At 47.2% G+C, this 19953-nt stretch overlaps 1 protein-coding gene across 10 annotated transcripts in view; it reads right to left on the bottom strand.

The window, feature by feature from the left end:
- The window catches only part of TMEM164 (transmembrane protein 164), a 164002-nt gene that overhangs the window by 13188 nt on the left and 130861 nt on the right, over positions 1-19953 (bottom strand). For all 10 annotated transcript variants that reach the window (XM_061178761.1, XM_061178768.1, XM_061178765.1 and 7 more), the window contains one exon: positions 18466-18544. In XM_061178761.1, the coding sequence (XP_061034744.1) occupies positions 18466-18544 (79 nt within the window). The remainder of the gene's footprint in view (positions 1-18465; positions 18545-19953) is intronic.

Genomic DNA, 19953 nt, shown 5'->3' with positions numbered 1-19953 from the left:
TGGGGCTTGCCCTCTTGGAATGCTGCCCTGAGACCCCCATGCCATGAAAGGCCTTGTGGATAGAGAGGCCCAGCTATCCCAGCTGTCCCAGTTGAACCCAAGCAGGACCAGTAAGTAGAAAAAAAAAATGTCTTAGTCACCTCAGGCAGCCATAACAAAATACCATAAGCTGGGTGGCTTAAACAACAGAAACTTATTTCTCACAGTTCTGGAGGCTGGGAAGTCCAAGATCAAGGCACTGGTAGACTTGGTGTTGGGTGAGAACCCACGTCCTTGTCCATAGACAGACATCTTTTTGCCATGTTCTCACATGGTAGAAAGGGCTAGGGAACTCTATGGCCTCTTCTTATAAGGGCACTAACCCCATTCACGAAAGCCCCACCCCCATGACCTCATCCAACCCTAATTACGTTCCAAAGACCCCACCTCCAAACATCATCACATGGGGGGGGGGTGGCGGTTAGGACTTCAACATAGGAATTTCAGGGGAGGAGACAAACATTCAGTCCATGACAAAGAATGACCCAGTCAACCGACACAACTGTGAAAAATAATAAGTCATTGTTTTAAGCTACTGAGTTTTGGGGATGTTATACAACATTAGATAACTGAAAGAGCACTTCCTCCCCCGACCCTCCAAAAAAGCAATAAACAAGCACAAAACCCCTTCTCCTAGTCTTCCTTATCTCAATAAATGGTAATTCATTTAAGTTACTAAGGTCAAAACCTTAGAGTCATCCCTGACTCCTCTCTGTCCCATCCCACATCTGATCCATCAGCAAATCCTGTTGGCTGTGCCTTCAGCATGTATCCAGAATCCAATGGCATTTCTCTGCCGCTACTGTTAGTACCCAAGCCCAAGCCACTAGCATCTCCTTCCTCTTTTATTGCAAACATTACTTATAGGTGTCCCTATTTCTATCCTGTGCCCATAGAGTCTAATTTCAGCATAGCAACTGGGTGATCCCTTGAAAGATTAACTCAGATCATGTCAGTCCTCCACTCAAAAGCCTCCAATGGCCTCCCATTTCCCTAAAAAGAAAATGTCAAGTCCTTACAATGGTCTATGAGGCCCTATATATGATCTGCCCCTCACCTATATCACCTCTCTGACCTCATCTGCTACCACTTTCCCCTTCCTTCACATGGCTCTAGACACACTGACATACTTGCTATTGCTAGAATATTCTAGAAACACTTCTGTCTCAGGGTCTTTACACTCGTTATTTTCTCTGCTTGGCATATTCTTCCCCCAGATATCCAGAAGCCGGCAAGCCTTCGCTCAGATGTCACATTCTCAGTGAGGCCTTCCTTTACTCTCTCCACCCATTCAGCAACACTATACCCGTTACCATGCTTTTTCTCTTCCTTTATACACTTAACATCATCTGACTTACTATATATTTTACTTATTTCTATGTACTTATTTCTTTACTGTCTCCTGCCACAAAAGAATGAAAGCTCCATGAAAGCAAAAGTACGTATCCGCTTTACTCGCTGCTTATCCCCAGCAAGTGCCTGACACAAAGGAGGGGTTCAATACATATTTGCTAAAAGGATGAAGTGAGCAGCCCAGTATGTTCGAGCACTTTATACAGTTCAGTAGCAGTGGACTATCATGTGGGAGAAAGGGATAAACAAGAGACGAGGGCCAGTTCTTTAAGAATTCTGTTTGCAACATTAGATATTTTGGACTTTACAAATCATCTTGAGATCTTGTTAAAAGGTGGGTTCTGATGCAGTACGTGTGGGGTGGGGGCCGGAGCGTCTGCATTTCTAACTAGCTCCCAGGTGCTGCTGGTCCTCAGACCACACTTTACAATGTAAGGGATAGAGCTCCCCATCTGGCTGCTGATTGAAACAGGGCAAGACTAGAGGCAAGGAGACCAGTGTTGAGGCTACTGTAATAGACCAAGTCAGGGATGATCCGATGTGAACTAAATAAAATAGGAGTAGTAGGAATGAATTTGAGAAATGATCAGGAGATCAGATTGACTGGATGTGGTGGGAGTGGTGAAGAGCAAATGGTTATCTTAAGATTTCTGGCCTGGGTAATGAGTGAGTGGTGGCACCACTCAGTGGGATGGGGAGCATCGGAGAAGATGCAGGTTTGGGTATGGGGGGAGGATGACAAGTCTAGTTCCCGACAACAATGCCATCCCATCTTTGGTGCCCTCTAAATGAGACACCCTCATTTACCCGGAAGACAGAGCTCTGGGTGGTGCAAGCCCAACACGACCACAGATGTGTGATTTCCCGTCCTCAGCTGTTGAGTGCAGGCCCAAGTCAGGCTGCTTTTCATCCAGGCATTGGATCAAGTGAACTGTACCCTCTAGTCTGCTTAGTGTACAAGGCTGTCCCAAGTTGGGTGTCCATGTGGAAGGTCCACCTGGTTGACCTTCTATCCTGAGGGGCTGGAGAGCCCACTCAGGCCAGGCTTCACCCTCAAACTGCCTAGTGGAGGCTGACTGGGCCACCCAGCCTACGGCTAAGGCAACGTAAAGACCCACCTTCATCCGTGAGGATCAGAGAGCCAGCCCTCTGCCAAAAGCACACAGAGTGAGGACCCTGAGCTAGCAAAGACTCCAAGAGGTGGACCTGGCCTAGCAAACAAGCACTGGAGTCCAGAGACCCAGGTCCCAGCTTCTGCTCTTCTCAAGTTGCTGGGTGACCACCTGTGTGGATCAAAACCCCTCTAAGCGTCAGAGTCCTGCTGGCAGGGAATTCTCAGGCTCTCTGCTCCTTGCAGGAGCATCGTAGGGATAGAAAAGCTAAAGGAGCACAGAGATACTCTAGGGAAAAGTGCTACTAAACATACCCGCCCCGTGCCTCACACACGTTCTACAGTTAGTATTTGCTGGGTCTCTGGTGAGCTTTCAGCAAGGGGGAGCCAGCTCTTGGATCATTTGAGGCAATGAGGCTAAACCTTCAGTCTGTATCAGAATCCCCTGGGGGGTGGCTCTCAAGCATGAGCTGGCATCAGAATCCCCCGGAGGGCTTGTTAAAAGGCATCTTTGCTGGGTCCCACCCAAGAGTTTCTGATTCAGTAGGTCTGAAGGGGGGCCTAGAATCAGGAATCTGAGAAGTTGCGTTTCTAACAGGTTCCCTGGTTAGGCTGCTGCCGCTGGTCCAAGGACCAGACTTTGAGAACCCTTGCCCTAGAGAACCTATGGAAAATGTAGATCCCTGGGCCCTGCACCAGAGACTAGAATCCAGGAGATCTGGGTGGACCCCGGAATTTCCATCTTAGTAACAAGCACCTCAGGTGATCGATGCTAGGTCCTCCAACCACACTGCCTTAGGGGGAATTCTGGAGTTGCAAGAGGTACCAAGAGGTCCGGGGAAAGCTACCGGTACAGGGGCCACGGTCTGGCATGAGGAGCAGTATCTCCTGGAAGCTGATAAAATTAAGGCAGGAAATACTTGAATTAATTCCCTGCTCCCACAAAGCACTCCTGAGCTCCAAATACTTCCTCTTCAGCAGCGAAAATCCCACAGTCTTCAGAAACTCTCCTACCCACCCTCCTGCACAGGGATCAGCCCTGGGCCAATTTCTCAAACTCCCCAGCTTTTCCCTCTAACCCCCTAACCCATCAGGAGCCTTCAGAATCTACCTGAGTCCCTTATCCTTTCTCCTGCCCCTCGCCTGCCCAGCAAAGTGGAACTGGGAAGCCAGTGAAAGAGAACCTTCCCAGCATCCTAAAGCTAGACAGACAAGTGGGGCAGTGGGCTAACACTGGGTGGGAGAGAAACAGGGGGCACCACCTGGAACTGAGGTCGGTATGAAAACTTGGGGACATCACAGGCCAAAGTGCTCTGGCTTTAACTGTCCTAGAAGCTAGCACGGGGGCTGTGTCCCAGCCCGCATCCTGCAGGAGGTAAGTGTAAAGCCCACTCAAGAGAGAAGTGGCTTGCCCGGATCAAACAACACTGGGGTTCTTACACCGCAGTTTCCTGAGGTGTCCCCAAAGGACATATGATTTGCTTGGACTTCAAAACAACCTTGTCACCTGGGTCAAGCCTGAAAGGCCACTGTTCTCCAAGTCTGAAACAAGAGCGCCCTCTAGTGGAACCTAAAGGGGTTTCCAAGCAGCCTGGAGGTGGGGCTTGTTAGCCCTCCTGTGCCTGGCAGGGACCCCTCAGGAAACATGAGGACACTGGTGAATCCCTTCTGAGAACAAGGTTTTATATGCATAAAATAAGAGGCAAAGGGTTATAAATGAAGCCAATGACGTTAAAACACGGTTATCAAAATATTTAAACAGATTTGTAATATAGTACTTACGTTTCTTTATTAATGTGTTTAATAGTAAGAGCTAGGCAACTACCGTAATTTCAAAGCAGCGATGAGCATAAACAGTATTCTGATCTGTCTGCCACGGCTGTAACGTGATAGGAAGCCATCTGCGATTGCTACTGACAACAAATCCGCAGGTATGGCTCATACCTACATTCATGTGCTGCGTTTCTGCTAGAGGCTAGTGAAAACAAACATGTGATTATTTTTCTCATCCAAGTTAATGGACCCCTTAATTCCTATTTGTGGACCCCAGGTTAAGAAACCGTGCTTAAATAAAAACCAACCAAAAAGACCCCACAGGGATGGAGAAAAGGGAGTTCCCAGAGTGGGGAGTTGCACTACCAGCCCTGCAGCCATCCCGCTGGAAACCCATGGAACCCCACGATGGCGACCCTACCAGCAACAAATCCCCCTGTGCCTGCCGCCCTTGCACGGAATGGCCCTTCCACCTCCTCACCCTAAGGAGACCTGGCTCTCCTCTGAGGACACTTCTTCTCCCTCTGGCTGTTCTGAGCAGGGACTATTCTTTCTCACAGCAAGCTTTGTTTTGGGTGGGGGGTAGGGGGTTGAGTGTTGGGGAGGTCCTCTAAGCCCCCATTATTGCTTCTAGATGTTTTCTCTTTTCTCCTTCTTTCAAGCTTCAGCTTCGAATCCCTCAACACTGTCGCCCGTTGTCCTCCAGGTCACTATCAGATTCATCCCAGGTCAGTCTCACTGGGCTCGCAGTCTTCCTTTTCCACATTAGGCCTTTTGCTGCCAGCAACCTGGGTGATTTCAACATCCACGCGGCCGCCACTGCCAACACCCTAACCTCATGGTCCGGTGAACCTCGTCGACTCTGCCGATCTGCACCTCTACTAAACCTCGCTCCCCACGACTGGCTTCGGTCAGCACCGCCAACTGCCCCACCTCAGACAGGAGCATCTGACCACAGCTGCCCAGAGTTTCAGCTTTCACATCCTCATTCCTACCGTGCACGTGCCCGTGGACTTCCTCGTGACCTCCGACCCCTTGGTACCCCTATCCTCCCCCTAAGGATTTCTTCCCTGGTGGGCATAGGGCACTCTTCATCCCTCCCGCCCCACACTTCTACCTCCCCACTTACTAGCTCATCCCCTAGCTTGCTAACGTGAGAAGAAACCGCGCAGACCACGTTTCATAGGTTTGTAGGCTGAGTCCTGACCCATTAGCAAGAAGAAACCATGCTAGCAACAGCAAACTTACATAGTGCGAACTAAGGGGCAGGCACTCTTAGAAGCGCTTTACATACATTAAGACATTTAATGAGCATTACAACCCTTTGAGGAAGTACAGCTGAACCTGAAACAACACGGGTTTGAACTGTGCAGATCCACTTATACGTGGATTTGTTCAATAAATACGTATATACGCACTGTAAATGTATTTTCTCTTCCCTGATGATTTTCTTAATAACATTTTCTCTTCTCTAGCTTACTTTATTCTAAGAATACAGTATATCACATATGTAACATATAAAATATGTGTTAATAGACTGTTTACGTTATCGGTAAGGCTTCTGGTCAACAGCAGGCAATTAGCAGTTAAAGTATGGGGGGGAGTCAAAAGTTATACATTTGACTGTGCAGGGCATCGGCACCCCTAACTTCTGCGTTGTTCAAGAGTCACCTGTACTATTATTCTTATTTTACAGATGAGGAGACTGAAGCACAGAGAGGTTAAGGAACTTAGCCAAGGTCACACAGCTACTAAGCGACAGAACCAAGATTTGAAACCAGGTAGTCTAGCTTCATAATGGGCAGCACGTACTTTTCATCATGCACATCTCAGAAGAACCTGTCTCTCTGGGCACCCAGGCCTGTTCACCTTCCTCTCTACCCTAGCTTCTCAGCTCCTTTGACTGGGTGGGAAATAAGTTGAGGCCTGCTCTACAGATCTGGCCACCTTAGATTCTTAGGATCCAGAGCAGGAAGCTCACTTAGGTGTCCAGACCAAAGCTGCAAGCTCTAGCCCAGCCCTGCCTACACTGAGGTCCTGGGTGCCTGCTCAGCTAATATGAAAGCGGCACTCTGTTTCTCATTCTTACTGTTCCTTGGGTGACCCACCTTTGGTCGGAAACCCAAAGGCGTGGTTACCAAAACTCTGCCCCGAACATCCCTTGCCTTCTGGATCTTCAACACCACTGACCTTACTTCCAAAGCCCCAACCTTGCATGGATCCCTCAAGCCAGATGTCCTGCTTCTGCACTCAGGCTGCTGAGCCCTCCTGGAGAAAATGGGGTAACCGGACAGACCAGTACTGGAAGAATGCAAGGAAATCTGTTTCAGGAGGGGTCCCCTCAGTGCTAGCCACCAACCAGAAGGTTGAAGAAGAGCTACGCTGTCCAACATAGCAGCAGCTATTTCAACTGCAATTCAAGTTCCTTAAAGTTAAATTCGAAATTCCCCAGTCCTAGTGCCTCGGCCACACGAGCCACATTTCATCTGCTCAGGAGCCACCTGGAGCTCATGGCTGCCGTGATGAACAGAGCAGATATAGAATACCTCTGGCATCACAGAACATTCCACTGGACAGCACTGGGACAGTCTAGACTTATCTCCTTCTCTCATTTCCCACAGCACTTACTCCTCTTGTCATTATCCTTCTCAGTCTACCATCAAGCCCTTTCATTCTCAGCGGTTGTCATCACCTAACTCATCCACTCCCCTTTCTCCCAGTGCCTTCAACGTGCCCTCTCATGACCGGCCTTCATCTTAGCACCTGAACGTGCCCCAAGCCATGGGCAGAGAGGGAGGGGGAAGAGGGGAAAGCAGGGGAGAGAAACCCCTCCCTCGACTCTGCAAGGCCCTTCACCCCTCCTTCCTTAATGCCCTTAAGTGCTTCTGTCCCATCCCCACATCTCCAATGACCTTACTTTCCTGGAGCCCTCTGAAACAATGTGGCACTCCGGATCACTAGTCCTTTGATGACAATTTCTAGTGCCTTCGCTTCCAGAACAACTAGCCACTCCTCTGTTGCTCTGACCATTCCTACAATTTCCTTACCTTCTTCTTCCTGTCTATTATTTACACGTTCATGTCCCACAAGGCCTTTTTCAAAGTTCTATTTCCTCCCCACCTACACAGTTACCCTGGATCATCTCATCATTCCCATGTTTATATCCATCACCTTTATACCAAAGATATCGAAGTCAGCCTCTAGCCCAGACTCCCCTGAACAGCTCCAGAATATTCCATTCAATGGCCTCCTGGACATCTCAACCTGGAGAGCCTAGAATTGCCTTAAACTCAAGTAAAATCACCTTCCTCCTTAAAATATGCTCCTTCCTTCTGTGCTCCCTATGCATTAGGGGCAGCCAATCCCCCCGCCCACGGCTACCCAGACCAAAATCGTGTGGCCTCAGAAGACTTCATCCTCTCCCTTGCTCCTATAGCATCTTAATTATAATAAACACTATTAATTTAATGATTTATTATTAATTTAAATTACAATAAAATATGATTTTAATTCTACTGGGTTCGCCAAAAAGTTCGTTCGGGTTTTCCCCTAAGATGTTATGGAAAAACCCGAACGAAACCTGAACACACCTTTTGGCCAACCCAATACAGCTTCATCTCCTGAAAAGATGAAACGACGAGACTGCCACCTAGTGGCCAGGAACAGATAAACAATTAGATATGGAATATAAAAAGTATAAGGAACTTCCAGGAAAATGTGCCTTAGGCTGCCTAGGAAAGTCAGACACAGATCCAGAGAGGAGGTAGCACCTTTGAGCTAACTTGTAGAGGAGGACGCTGAGTTTGCCAGGTCCAAGTAGAGAAGCTGGTTTGTGTATTGGGTGGGGGAGGGGGGGGCGCGGGTATGACTTCGAAGGTAAAAGTAATGGGAGTTGAACTCTTAAGTGATGGGAAATGGGGTCAAAGAGAAAGGCAAGGGTCAGATTGTGAACAGTCTTGAATGCCACGTAAAGGAGTTTGGTCTTCATCCTATATGGGAATTTTAAGCAGTGGAGTGAATTCTGATCAGCTTTGCTTTCTTTAGAAAGGTATTTTGGAGACTGGATGCAGGAGAGACTGGGTGGGAGGTAGGGGCAATCAGGGGGCAGGGAGATGAGAGAAGAATCAAAGTACTAGTCCCAGCAACGGATGCTGAGAGCCCGGACTAGGACAGGGGCGTGGGGGCCAAACTGGCCAGCATTTTGAGAATCTGGATCCTCAGAACTTCTGGGCCGATTGGTACAGGGGATGAGGCAGAGGAAGGGGTCCAGGAAGCTGCCTTGGATTTTGGCACTGCATGGTTGGTGGAGCCACTAAGATAAGAAATAGAGGAAGAGGAAGAAGAGCAGGTTGGATGGAAGGAGGAGCACGGAATTGAGGAAGCTGATTGCAGACGTTTAACCTAAAGTACCTGTGGTGTTTCTCGGGCCTGCATCTATAGATGGGGAATGCCAGGATCTCTGGGGCAGGCAGGGCAGAGAGGAGCCCAAGGAGAAACAGCCGGAGAAGGAGGAGAACCTGGAGACAGGGGTGTCATGGGGCTCAAAGGAGAAACGGGCATCTAAGAGGAGGGGTGTCAGCAGTGTTAAATCCACTGACAAACATGCACTTCGTATCTGCAAGCCTGTGGCTTTAGAAGTCAGCAAGGTACAACCCTGACCCCAAGAGCCCACGGTCTAGTTGGAAGACAGATGCGAAATTAACGAGAGGCAGTATAAGTGGTTAATAATAAGAACAACAATACACAGCACTTACCATGCGTCAGGCACTGTTCTATATACTCTACATATATGAGCTCCCTGACCCCTCACAACACACCTACTAATCCTCATTTTACAAACGAGAAAACAGACACAGAGAGATGAAGGCACTAGCCCAAGTGCCAGAACCAGGATTCGAACCCACAGTCTGTCAAATCCAGCAACTACATGCAGTGTGGTCATGACGCCTGCCTGCCTGGTTCGAAATGCCAGTTTAAACTCTAGTGCAGGGGTGCCTAACCTTTGGGTACCTTGGATCCCTTGGGCTGTTTGGGGCCCTATCTCAGAATAAAGCTTTTAAAATATAAATATATAAAATATTTTACATATTAAATATATTATATTTATATATTAAGTAACTATATTTTAAATATAAATATCTAAAATAAAAGATACAGGGTTATAAAAGAAAAAAATACTATCAAAATACAGTTAGTAAAATACTTTTAAATAATAAATGTCTTTAAATATTGAGGTGATGATGAAGTGAAAATGATTTTTCAAGATTATCTGTAGCAGCTGTAATCAGTAGAAAATATCTGTGATTTATATTAACGACAACCTGCCAAGTACTGCAAATGCAACTGTGGGCTGCTGTCTGCGATTCAGAACTGAAGGAAATGCTGTATTTCAGTTGCAGTTAATGCAAATGAAAACGTGATTTTTTTCCCCCACATCCAACGTCATGGACCCCGTAAGTCTTAGTGAACTTTGTGCGGATTCAGTGAGATCAAGATCATCTTGTAAAACTCTTACCCAGTGCCCAGTTCATGGAAAGTGCACAATAAATGTTAGCTTGTAAGATGTATAACAGGATATGTGCAATGCGTAGTGTGTGGATATATAGTCATTCATTCATCCCTGAGATATCGAGAACGAAAGAAAAATTCCTGTCCTTAGAGTGACGGGCATGTAAACAGACACCTGCACTGCAGTGTGACAAGTTCAGCCACAGAATAGTTTTGGAGGGCTGCCTGGAGAAGGTGACTGCGGAGGTGAGTTTTGAAGAAGGCATGCTTTCCTGGCCAACAAGCTAGAGATGGGTATTCCTGCCAGAAGTCATGGCATTTTCAAGGGCACAGAGCCATGAAAGTTGCACAGTAAACTCAGGGGACCCTAAGGATTTGGGTATCACCAGAGTGCAGAGAACAAGGAAAGGAGGAACGCGAAGGGAAAGGGGCAGGGCCAGGGCACACAGGGTCTTTTGTGCCCCTGGGAGTACGCACGGTGCTCTGGGGACAAGGGGGAATCACTGAAGGTTTCCAAACAGGGAAGTGCTATGAGCCAATGCGGGCTTTAGAAACAGCTTTGGGAGTTGCCAGGACTGAAGGGCTGTTAGGAGGAGCGGGGGAGGCTGGGGGCAGGGAGATCACACAGAGCCAACTGCCATGGTGGCTCAGCCCAAGGTTGTGGCCCTAGAGACGGCAGGAAGGGGATGGCCGTGAGGGCCATCTAGGAGGTAAAAGTAGGAGAATATGGTGATCTCTGTACACAGCACCGACACGATCTTTTCCACAAGCAGATCTGATCAGGCCAGACTATTTGATAAACAGTGTTGGGACAAATGAGAGACCATCTGGAAATAAAGCTGGTCCCTTTAATACCAGGATAAATTCCAAGTGGATAAAAGACTTAAGGGTAAAAAATAATAATAAAAAATAAATAAATGGAACTACTAACACAGCAGAAGAAAATATGGGATATATTTTTTTATGACGTTGGAGTAGGGAAGGGCCTTCTACCCATGACTCAAAATTCGAAAGCCATAAAATAATAGATACATTACATGGAAATGTAAACATCCTACCTGGCAAAAATAAATCATGAGCAAAGTTACAAAACAGATGACAAAAGTGGGGAAGATATCTGCAGGTCGAAACACAAAGGGCCAACTCCTATTTATAAAGAGCTCCCAGGATTTAATTTTGTAAAAAAAAAAAAAAACGACGAGAAGAATAAGCACATGAGAGGAACACATAATTCAAGGACAAGGAAATCGAACGCCAATTTAAACATGTAAAAAGAGGCTCAGCCTCACTCAAAGTAAGAGAAATTCAAATTAAAACTAGATCAATAAACCATTAGTTTTACCCATCAGATGGGCAAAAAGTGGAAAGGTTGGAAATAAGCCAAAAGCCTCTTTTGGTGAGGCTGTGTGGAAACAGACACTCTTCCACATTGCTAAGGAACATTTAAATTGGTCTAACTTTTCTGGGTTTGGAAATATCCATCAAATTTACAAATGCATATACTCTTTGATTCAGCAATTCCACTTAGGGGGATTTATCCTTTAGACACACTTGCACACCTGCAAAATGGCATAGGTTCAAGGTCGTTCAGTGCAGTGTTATTTATATTAGTGAGAGGTTGGAAACAACCTAAATGTCTATCAAGAGGAGATGGGATAAATAAATTACAGTAGAGTGTTGTAGCCTTGTGTTGTGTCTAAAAGCCGCACCACCGAGTTCAAATCCTGGTTCGGCTACTTACTATCTGAGCAGCAGTTTCCTCATCTGTAAAACGGAGATAACAGTAACACCTACCTGAGAGGATTGTGGTGGGGATTCAATGAGTTAATGTACGGGAAGAGCTTGAAACAATGGCACATCACAGTGCTACATAAAGTGTTGCCATTTTTATTACCCTGTATTTTATCATCCACCCAACAGAACACATGCTGCTGTGAATGAGAAAGCTTCCTATGGGCTTACTTGGAAAGCTCTTTAAGACACAGTGCTAAGCAAAATAGTAACAGCAACAAAACAGTTGTGTGGTATGCTATTTGGGGATGTGTGTGTTAAGAAGAAAATAAAATATTTTAAAAACTTACTTATATATACAAAAAAAGAGAAATTCTGGGAGGATATGCAAAAAACAACAATGGTGGTAACCTGTGGACTTGTTGCTGTGAATGGGGGAAAGGGTGGGAAGGGGTGGGAAGGTGTTTTTTCACAGAATGGCTTTCTGTATCTTAGATACAGAGCTATATAAATGAATTACACAAGAAAAGAATCAATAGGAAAAACAAGCTGATGCTATGCCCCTTCTTAAAACTTTCACTGGCTTTCTACAGCTCTTAGAATAAAGGCCAAACCCCTGACCACAAAGCCCTCCATATCTGCCCCTCAGGACCATGGTCATCTGCCCTCCCTCCGGTTCTCCCTCCTGCTGAGGTGCTGGCATATCTGCCATTTTGTCCAGTTACAAGGGTTTACCTCCCTTAATCCTACACTTACCTAGTAAACTCCTACTCATCCTTGAGATCTCAGTTGAAATGTCACTTCCTCAGGGAACTCTCCCCAGAACTTCCATACTAAGTCAGCTTGTTTTGTTCTAGGCTCTCATAAAAGCATGCTCCTTTCCTTCAGAGTACTTAGCTCAGTTCTAACTATACGTCCATTTGTGTGATTACTGAATTCACATCTGGCTCCCCCCACTACATTATGAATTCTATGAGGGAAGGGGTGGGGTCTGATTTTCGCTCATCAGGGCCCCCCAGTGGCCAGCGCAGAGGCTGGCAGAAAGAGGGCACGTGTAAATATGTCGCTATGGTTTGAAAGTTTGTGTCCCCCAAAATTCATGTGGTAAAATTCTAACCCCCAATGTGAACGTATTAGGAGGTGGGGCCTTTGGGAGGTGCTTAGGCCATGAGGGTGAAGCCCTCATGAATGGGATTAGTGCCCTTATAAAAGACACTCTAGAGGGATCCCTCATCCCGTCCACCATGTGAGGGCACAGTGAGAAGGAGCCAGCTAGGAACCAGGAAGAGGGGCCTCACAAGAAGGTGACCATGTTGGTGACTTGATCTCAGACTTCCCAGGCTCCAGAACCGTGAGCAATAAATTTCTGTTGTTTAAAAGCTACCCAGTCAGTAGTATCTGGCTATGGCAGCCCAAACGGATGAAGACGTATGTGTTAGATGAATGGATGAAATAGATGCGAGGGTAGGGATGATTCCCAGGTTCTACCTGGGGTGACTGGTGGTGCTATCTGTCAAAAGCCGCAGGAAGAGAAGCAGAGCTGATGAGGAAGATAATGAGTGCGCACAGACAAGATGAGCTTATGATATCTTGACTATCTTGATATGATATCTTGAGTATCAAGCATATCTTGAGTATGCTTGAGATATTCAGGTGGAGATGCTTGAGTTAACAACATGAAAAGGAATCTCCTAAGATTCCGGGCTGCAGAGGGCGATGTGGTGGCCATCATTGCACAGACTGGTGGCTAAATTGTGTAAGCACATGAGACCATGCGGGAGTAGCAGAGCGAGAGGTGAGGCCAGAACAGAACTCTGGGGGAAATCAACATCTCGGAGGACAGAGGAAAGAGAACTCCTGCAGGAGACTTGGGAAGGCATGGTGGGTGAGGTGGGCAAGCCGGGAGCGGGGGGAATGTTGGAAGCCCTGAGAGTAGAACATTCCAAAAAGGAGTGTTCAACAATGTCCAAAGTAGCAAAGAGTGCGGGCAGGATGAAGCCTGAGAGATGGCCATTAGATTTGGTCACACAGTTGTTGGTAATCTTTAGAAGTGCTGTTTCCACGAAGAGGTGGGCAGTGTGGGTGGACATCAGATGGCAACATTCTGATGAATGAAACGTAAGTAAAAAGAGGGCTCATCAGATGCAGACAAGAGTCACTGAAAGTTATGTCCTACAAAGTGAGAGAGTGGCATGGACATATATACACTACCAAACGTAAAACCGATAGCTAGTGGGAAGCAGCCGCATAGCACAGGGAGATCAGCTCGGTGCTTTGTGACCACCTAGAGGGGTGGGATAGGGAGGGTGGGAGGGAGGGAGACGCAAGAGGGAAGAGATATGGGGATATATGTACATGTATAAGTGATTTACTTTGTTATAAAGCAGAAACTAACACACCCTTGTAAAGCAATTATACTCCAATAAAGATGTTAAAAAAAAAGTTATGTCCTATTCATGAGGTGATTTCAAGTAGTAAACAGATAAACATTTTGTTTTTAATTTAGAAGTTATATATTTAAGGTGTATTAAAATAGATAACCAGTGTACTGAATCCAGGATTTCACAGAGAGTATAAGGCTTCTCTTAAAAACAAATATATTTTAGGAAAAAAAAAATCAACAGATCAAATATTACATACATAATAATACAGGTGATTACAATGAATAAGGCAACAATTATTATGTCCAAAGAACTGAAATTCAGGAAATATTGTTTGGACTATTTTTTAAAGATGCTTAGCTGACAGGGAGGATGAAGGATGGAGTTGTGTGTTGTTAAAGTTTTTTAGAATAGGGAAGACCGAAAAGCCAGTAGTGAAGCATTGAAAATCCAGATAAACAAGGGACTTATTGATGGGATGAGGTTCCAGAGGAGGTGGAAGGGATGCGAGGCAACCACACTGGGGTGTGGGACCAGCCATGTGCAGGAGGAACACCACTCCCTCCAAGACGGGAGGGAGGAACCTAAGGATGGGCGGGGTTAAAGAAGCTTATCGAGTGGAGAGAGGTAGTTGAGGGAAAACTCCCACCGGAAAGTCTCTATTTCCCCAGTCATTTGTTGGGAGAACATCTACTGAAAGTGGAGAGGACTGGAAGTTTGAATAGACTGGATAGGAAGTTTGGGGAGGGCGGTAAAGCTCTGGCATATGACTTCTGAGGGCTGTGTGTGGAGGAGCCGGTGAAAGACAGAAAATAAGCGAGCGATGGTGCTGAGAGCACAATTATAACAGACCATGGGATTTCTGCGGCCCAAATCCGAATGACCTGAGAGATTTTCTCAGTAGACCAAGACTGGACACTGGGATTAGACACTAATCCCAGTGGAAGGGACAAGGGAGTGAGACACTCTCAGGAGCTGGTGAAGGGAAGGTTCCAGTAATTGGTCATAGCGGCACAAGCTGACTGGGGAAAAGGGGAGTTTGAAAGGAGTAGATATTTGGGTCGAAGAAAAGGACCTAAAGGCTTATGATCTCAGATGGAAGAGTTTTAGTGGAAAGCAAGGGCCAGGTGGCTAAAGGGGAGGCAGAAGTCACTGCAACTGAGAAGCCCGAACCTTGAGAAGCTGGGGGTGGGATGAGTGGTCCTCACCGGAAGGCTCTCAGGATGCTGGCTAGAGTTGTAATGAAAACAGTGAGAGAGCCATGGGCCAAAGGCATGGCGGAATGTGGGAGAAGTGACCAAGAGGTTTAGGTGGTGGTGGTAGTGAAAAAGAGAGGATGGCAGAGGAGAAAGCACTGTCACAGAAGGCAGAGACGAAACAGTAGTCTGGAAGAGACAGTGGAGAACCGGGCAGCACACAGGGCCAAGCGGAGAGAACAGCCTCCGTTAGAGGGAGTTTCAGGCAAGAGCTGGGAGGACTTTGTGTGCTGTGAAGAGCTGGGGGTAAGGGTGGGGTTGCACACGGCCAAAGTCAGAGTTGGGAGGAAAGGAAAGAGAAATAAAGAGCCCGGCTGGAGGAAGAACAGAGCAGTGTGGACAGGGGAGGTCACGTTTACTATGGTGGTGCCGAAGGGCTGCAGAAACGAGGGGGGGATGAGATTCCCACTCAGCACCCCCCAGACACCCCCAAACCACAGGAGAAGCAGGACCTTGCCTTTCAGGGAAACAGGGTTCCCGGGCATGGGTGGTACCTAAAGGACAGCTGTCTGGCCTTGGGTAAAAACTCCTGAGCCAGCTATTTCTGGAAAATTACAAGACTTTTATTAGGGAAGAGAAGCCCCAAACTCTCAGCTTTTTGGTTTTCAGGGAATACTCTTCCCACTGTTCACTCCAGATCCACGCCCCCTCTGCAAGGCCTACATCCAAGGCTCACGTGAAGGTAAAACCAACCTCAGGAAATCCAGATTTTTTTTCCCTCTATATGCTCATAATTTCCCCCAGGTGAACAGCAGATGACAGCAAAGAGCCAGAAAGGAAGCCAAGAGCACACAAGAGCCCAGAAATGGTAAAGAAGGGAAGGCGAACAAGGCTTCAGAAATCCTATCACGCTCTCACAGTTGCACTTGTCAACGCTGTATTACACCTGTCTGTCTTCTCTCTCAGACAGGGACTCCCTGTGGAAGGACTGGGCCTTTCTGGTTCGTCTCTGATTCCCTAGCAAAATGCTCTGCACATAGTAGGTGTTGAACAAATCCCGGCACACCTCGGAGTTACTGCGGGTTTGGTTGCAGACCACGGCCATAAAGCGAATAGCGCAATAAAGTGAGCCGCATGCATTTTTTGGTTTCCCAGCACATATCAAAGTTACGTTTACATTATACTGTAGTCTATTAAGTGTGCAATAGCATTATGGCTAAAAAAACAAAGTACATACCTTCATTAGAAAATACTTTATTGCTAAAAAATGCTAACCATCCTCTGACAATGCAGGGTTGCCACAAACCTTTAATTTGTTAAAAAAACACGATAAAGCAAAGTGCAATAAAATGAGGTGCGCCTGTCTGTGTTGAGTGACTGGCTGAAGCAGGGCGGGCTGGAGGGCTGATTCCCAGCCTGATGTGGTCAGGAGACACACATCTGTCTTTTAGGACAACATGGTGTGTGAGAGAATCAAGGCCAGGCTTTGAATCCAAGCTGCGGGGCAAGGTACCTAACCTTCCCGAGCCTTGATTTTTTTTTTTTCCCCCTCTGTAGAAGGAGGATTTTTCACCAGGTTAGTTGTGATGGGAACATACACAAAACATGCCTAGCACAGTATCCTGCACAGAAAACGCTCAATAAAAAGTAGGCATTGATAGTTACACTGTGGTTGCCATTACTGTTACTACTATTACAACCTCTTTTCAAGGCCAGGCACCAGAGGAGAGGCGAAAGACTCACTCACAGTAAACAAATAAGTAAACTGGAACTAAGACTTTGGAATCCCTACTTCCTTATTAGCTCAGTCCCCCCAAACAGTGCAGCAACAGATTCAACAGAAGGCCGCAGTGGAATCAGCCACTTCTAGAAAGTGTAGCTTCCCAGATGGTGGGATTTTTTGAAGAGGCGGGGGAGGTAGAGGCTACTGTGTATTTTCTGTGTCAGACCACTCTGGCTCGGCCAACTGACAGACTTTTATGGCACCTCAGAGCACAAATAGGTTTAACTAATAGCCATGGACATTTGGCCAGAACTTGCATCCCACACCTCAGAAACCAGGAACCATGAGTGGTGGGGCTCTGGAGCCCTGGGACAGCTTCCTGCTTGGTTCCCTTCAGAATGAGTGTATCTCTGAGACTAAACATATTATTAGGAAGCTACTTCCTGTGCCACAGGGGACAGACCTGAGAAATGGCCCAGGTCACCTAGATATTGGAACGTCAGACCTCTCTTAAAGCTCAGTGGGGAAAAAGAGTGTGTTTAGTGCAAATTAAAAGGAAGTGCTCTTTGACAGTGTGAGACCCCAAGTGGCTATACAGGGTAAAGACAGCCTCAAAGAATATTTAGAGACAGGTCCTAAGAAGAGTCCTAACTGACAGAAACCAGGGACCCTTGACTGTAAGTAGACTCCATGGAGAGCAACAGTTCCCATCCTCCAGCATGTCCCCCGGTTGACTGGTCCTTGAGGCTCCCTCGTGCCAGGAGTTCTTAAGATTTGCTAGAATTCCTGAGTTAGAGGAAGCACAACTTCCAAACGATCTCCCAGTGGGTTTAGGGTCCATGTGGCTTCACGTGATAGAAATGAAACCCTTGCTGCCTGGGGTGAGGTTGGTCTCCCAGAAAAGTCCCAGCAACCAAGATAGAGAGGCTGGTGGCTATGACTAAAAGAGGATGATTTCCAGGTACAGGGCCTTCTGGGAAGGTCAGAACTTCGAGAAGGGGGCTCTCACAGCCAGTCTCCCCTTCTCGTTTGTCTACTACACAATAGAGGGAGGGGATCATTTAAGGGTCATTGTGAGGTCACAAAGAGATCAGCTTCCTGACCAGGTTGGTGGTCTCTCCCCTCATGATCAAATGAAGATTTTCGATGCTTTGTTTTACATGAAGGCCACTGCTCTTTCACCTGCCTCTTCCCTCAATCCCATAATCCCAGTTTCTGGACTTCTTGCCCCTTTCGATACCTTTTTTAGTTCTGAGAGGATGGGTGTAATGAGAAAAGCACAAGGTCCTTCTCTTCTTCTACCCTATTCTGCACACTGAGGCCGGGAGAAGACACAAGCAGAAGCGAGTGACAGAGTGCGCGAGGCTCCGTGAAAACCCAACGCCACCACGGACGAAGAGCCCGAGGCCCCGGCCCGAGGACAGGCCGTCAGTGGCACCGAGCTCACCCACACAAAGGATGGTTCTGGAAAGCCAGCAGGCTCTTTGCGGGCCTCATCCGTGCCCGTTTTCCCACTGCCTGGTGTCTGCAGAGACCCGGCCAGGCAGCACCTCAAGATCCTGATAGGCACCCAAGAGGTTGTGAGGGCCCCAAACGGAAGGGTGAGGCTAGGTGTCGGGATGGCACAGGGGCGGGGCTTGCTGGCCTTACCTCCTTTCCAGAGCAGGTAGATGGGTACCACGTAGAGCATAACATGCTGAATGTAGTAAATCTCCAGTTCAAAGGGGAGCTGTAAGGACAGGAGAGAGAGAGGTGTTTCAGAGCAGGAAGCACTCATTCCAACAGATTCTGAAGTTGAACGCCCTTGCTCCCAAGGACCCACATCTTAGCAACCCCACGCACTTCAACCAGTTCAACTCCCTTCGCAATTAGAGAAAAAAGAATGAAATGAATATACCTATGACCTACGCTGGCATCTTCCAAAGTGTATTTTGCAGAGACGGTACTTGAAAACTGCTCCACTGAGAAAGTTTGGTGAAAAATTTAAGAAATGTTACCTACAGTCGATCCCCTCAGAGATTCACCATGTATATTAGTGGTAGATTAAGGACCTGTGGGGTCTGTGCAAAGAAGAAGGCTGCTTAACACTGTTTATCCGGTGTGGCCCAAACTTATTTAGCCAGTGCCTTTGCAAAAAAATAGCACTTAGTGTTTTGCAGAAATATACTTGGAGAAACACAAGCTTGCATCACTTCCTGCTCCTGGTGAGTAGCTGATGGCCTACTTAAAAGCTTATTTCTCATTTGACATGAAGAACATATGGGGTAGGATTTATTATTCCCATTTTGCAGATTAAAAAATATTGATTGCCAGGTCTGGTTAGGTCTAGATCCAAGAATAAAGAGTTTCTCCACTGGATACTTGGGGTCAGTCCAGGGTTAGCCCTAATTTTGGGTGAAGACCAAGCAGCTGGGCCAGTTCTGGCGTGGCTTGCCAAAAAGAATGTCCCCACCCTCCTTCCATCCAACGTGCCCACTCATTCACTCCTGTTTCCCATCTCTCTCAAAATGGAAGCTCTAAATTACCAAAGCAGAGTGCGCTTTCAACCTGGCACAGGGACCGTGCTGCAGCGCTTGGCAGTGGGTGGAGAGTGGAAACAGCTGAGCGGCTAACTCAATTTTGGGAAAAGAACTGCAGCCGCTGGCAAGAGGCCTGGCCTCCGGGGCTTACACAGCCCTACACAGACACACACATACACAGATACACACACGCACGCCCACACACCTCCCCCCCCTCCCCCCCGCCAAGGGGAAGCCCAGAGAAACAAGGACACCCAGGGCAAGGGTCAGCTGCCTCACTGTGCCCAACAGGGCGAGCACAGAACCAAACCTGTGAGCTCATGAGAGGACCCAGTTCTGGGCTCCCCACACCCAGGAACCCAAGGGCCCAACCAAAAGATGGCAGAGCTCCCAGAATGGGAGCTGAGATGACTGCAGACCCTGGACAGAGTCACCGGTCTGGCTCTTGAAAATAAAAACCCACGCAGAAGGAAAATTTCCCAAGGACCCAGATGATGCTCGACTATTATTTTATGCTCACAGAAGGAAATGTAAAATCCCAGAAAGAGAAATGAGGTTCCAAGCGTCTCTGTAGACCTCGCTGGAATAGCTTTAAAGGGTCATGGGGTTTCACAGTGGA

This window comes from Eubalaena glacialis, chromosome X, assembly GCF_028564815.1.
Source record: "Eubalaena glacialis isolate mEubGla1 chromosome X, mEubGla1.1.hap2.+ XY, whole genome shotgun sequence".
NCBI classification, from domain to species: Eukaryota; Metazoa; Chordata; class Mammalia; order Artiodactyla; family Balaenidae; genus Eubalaena; species Eubalaena glacialis.
This window is presented reverse-complemented; position numbering and strand designations above follow the sequence as displayed.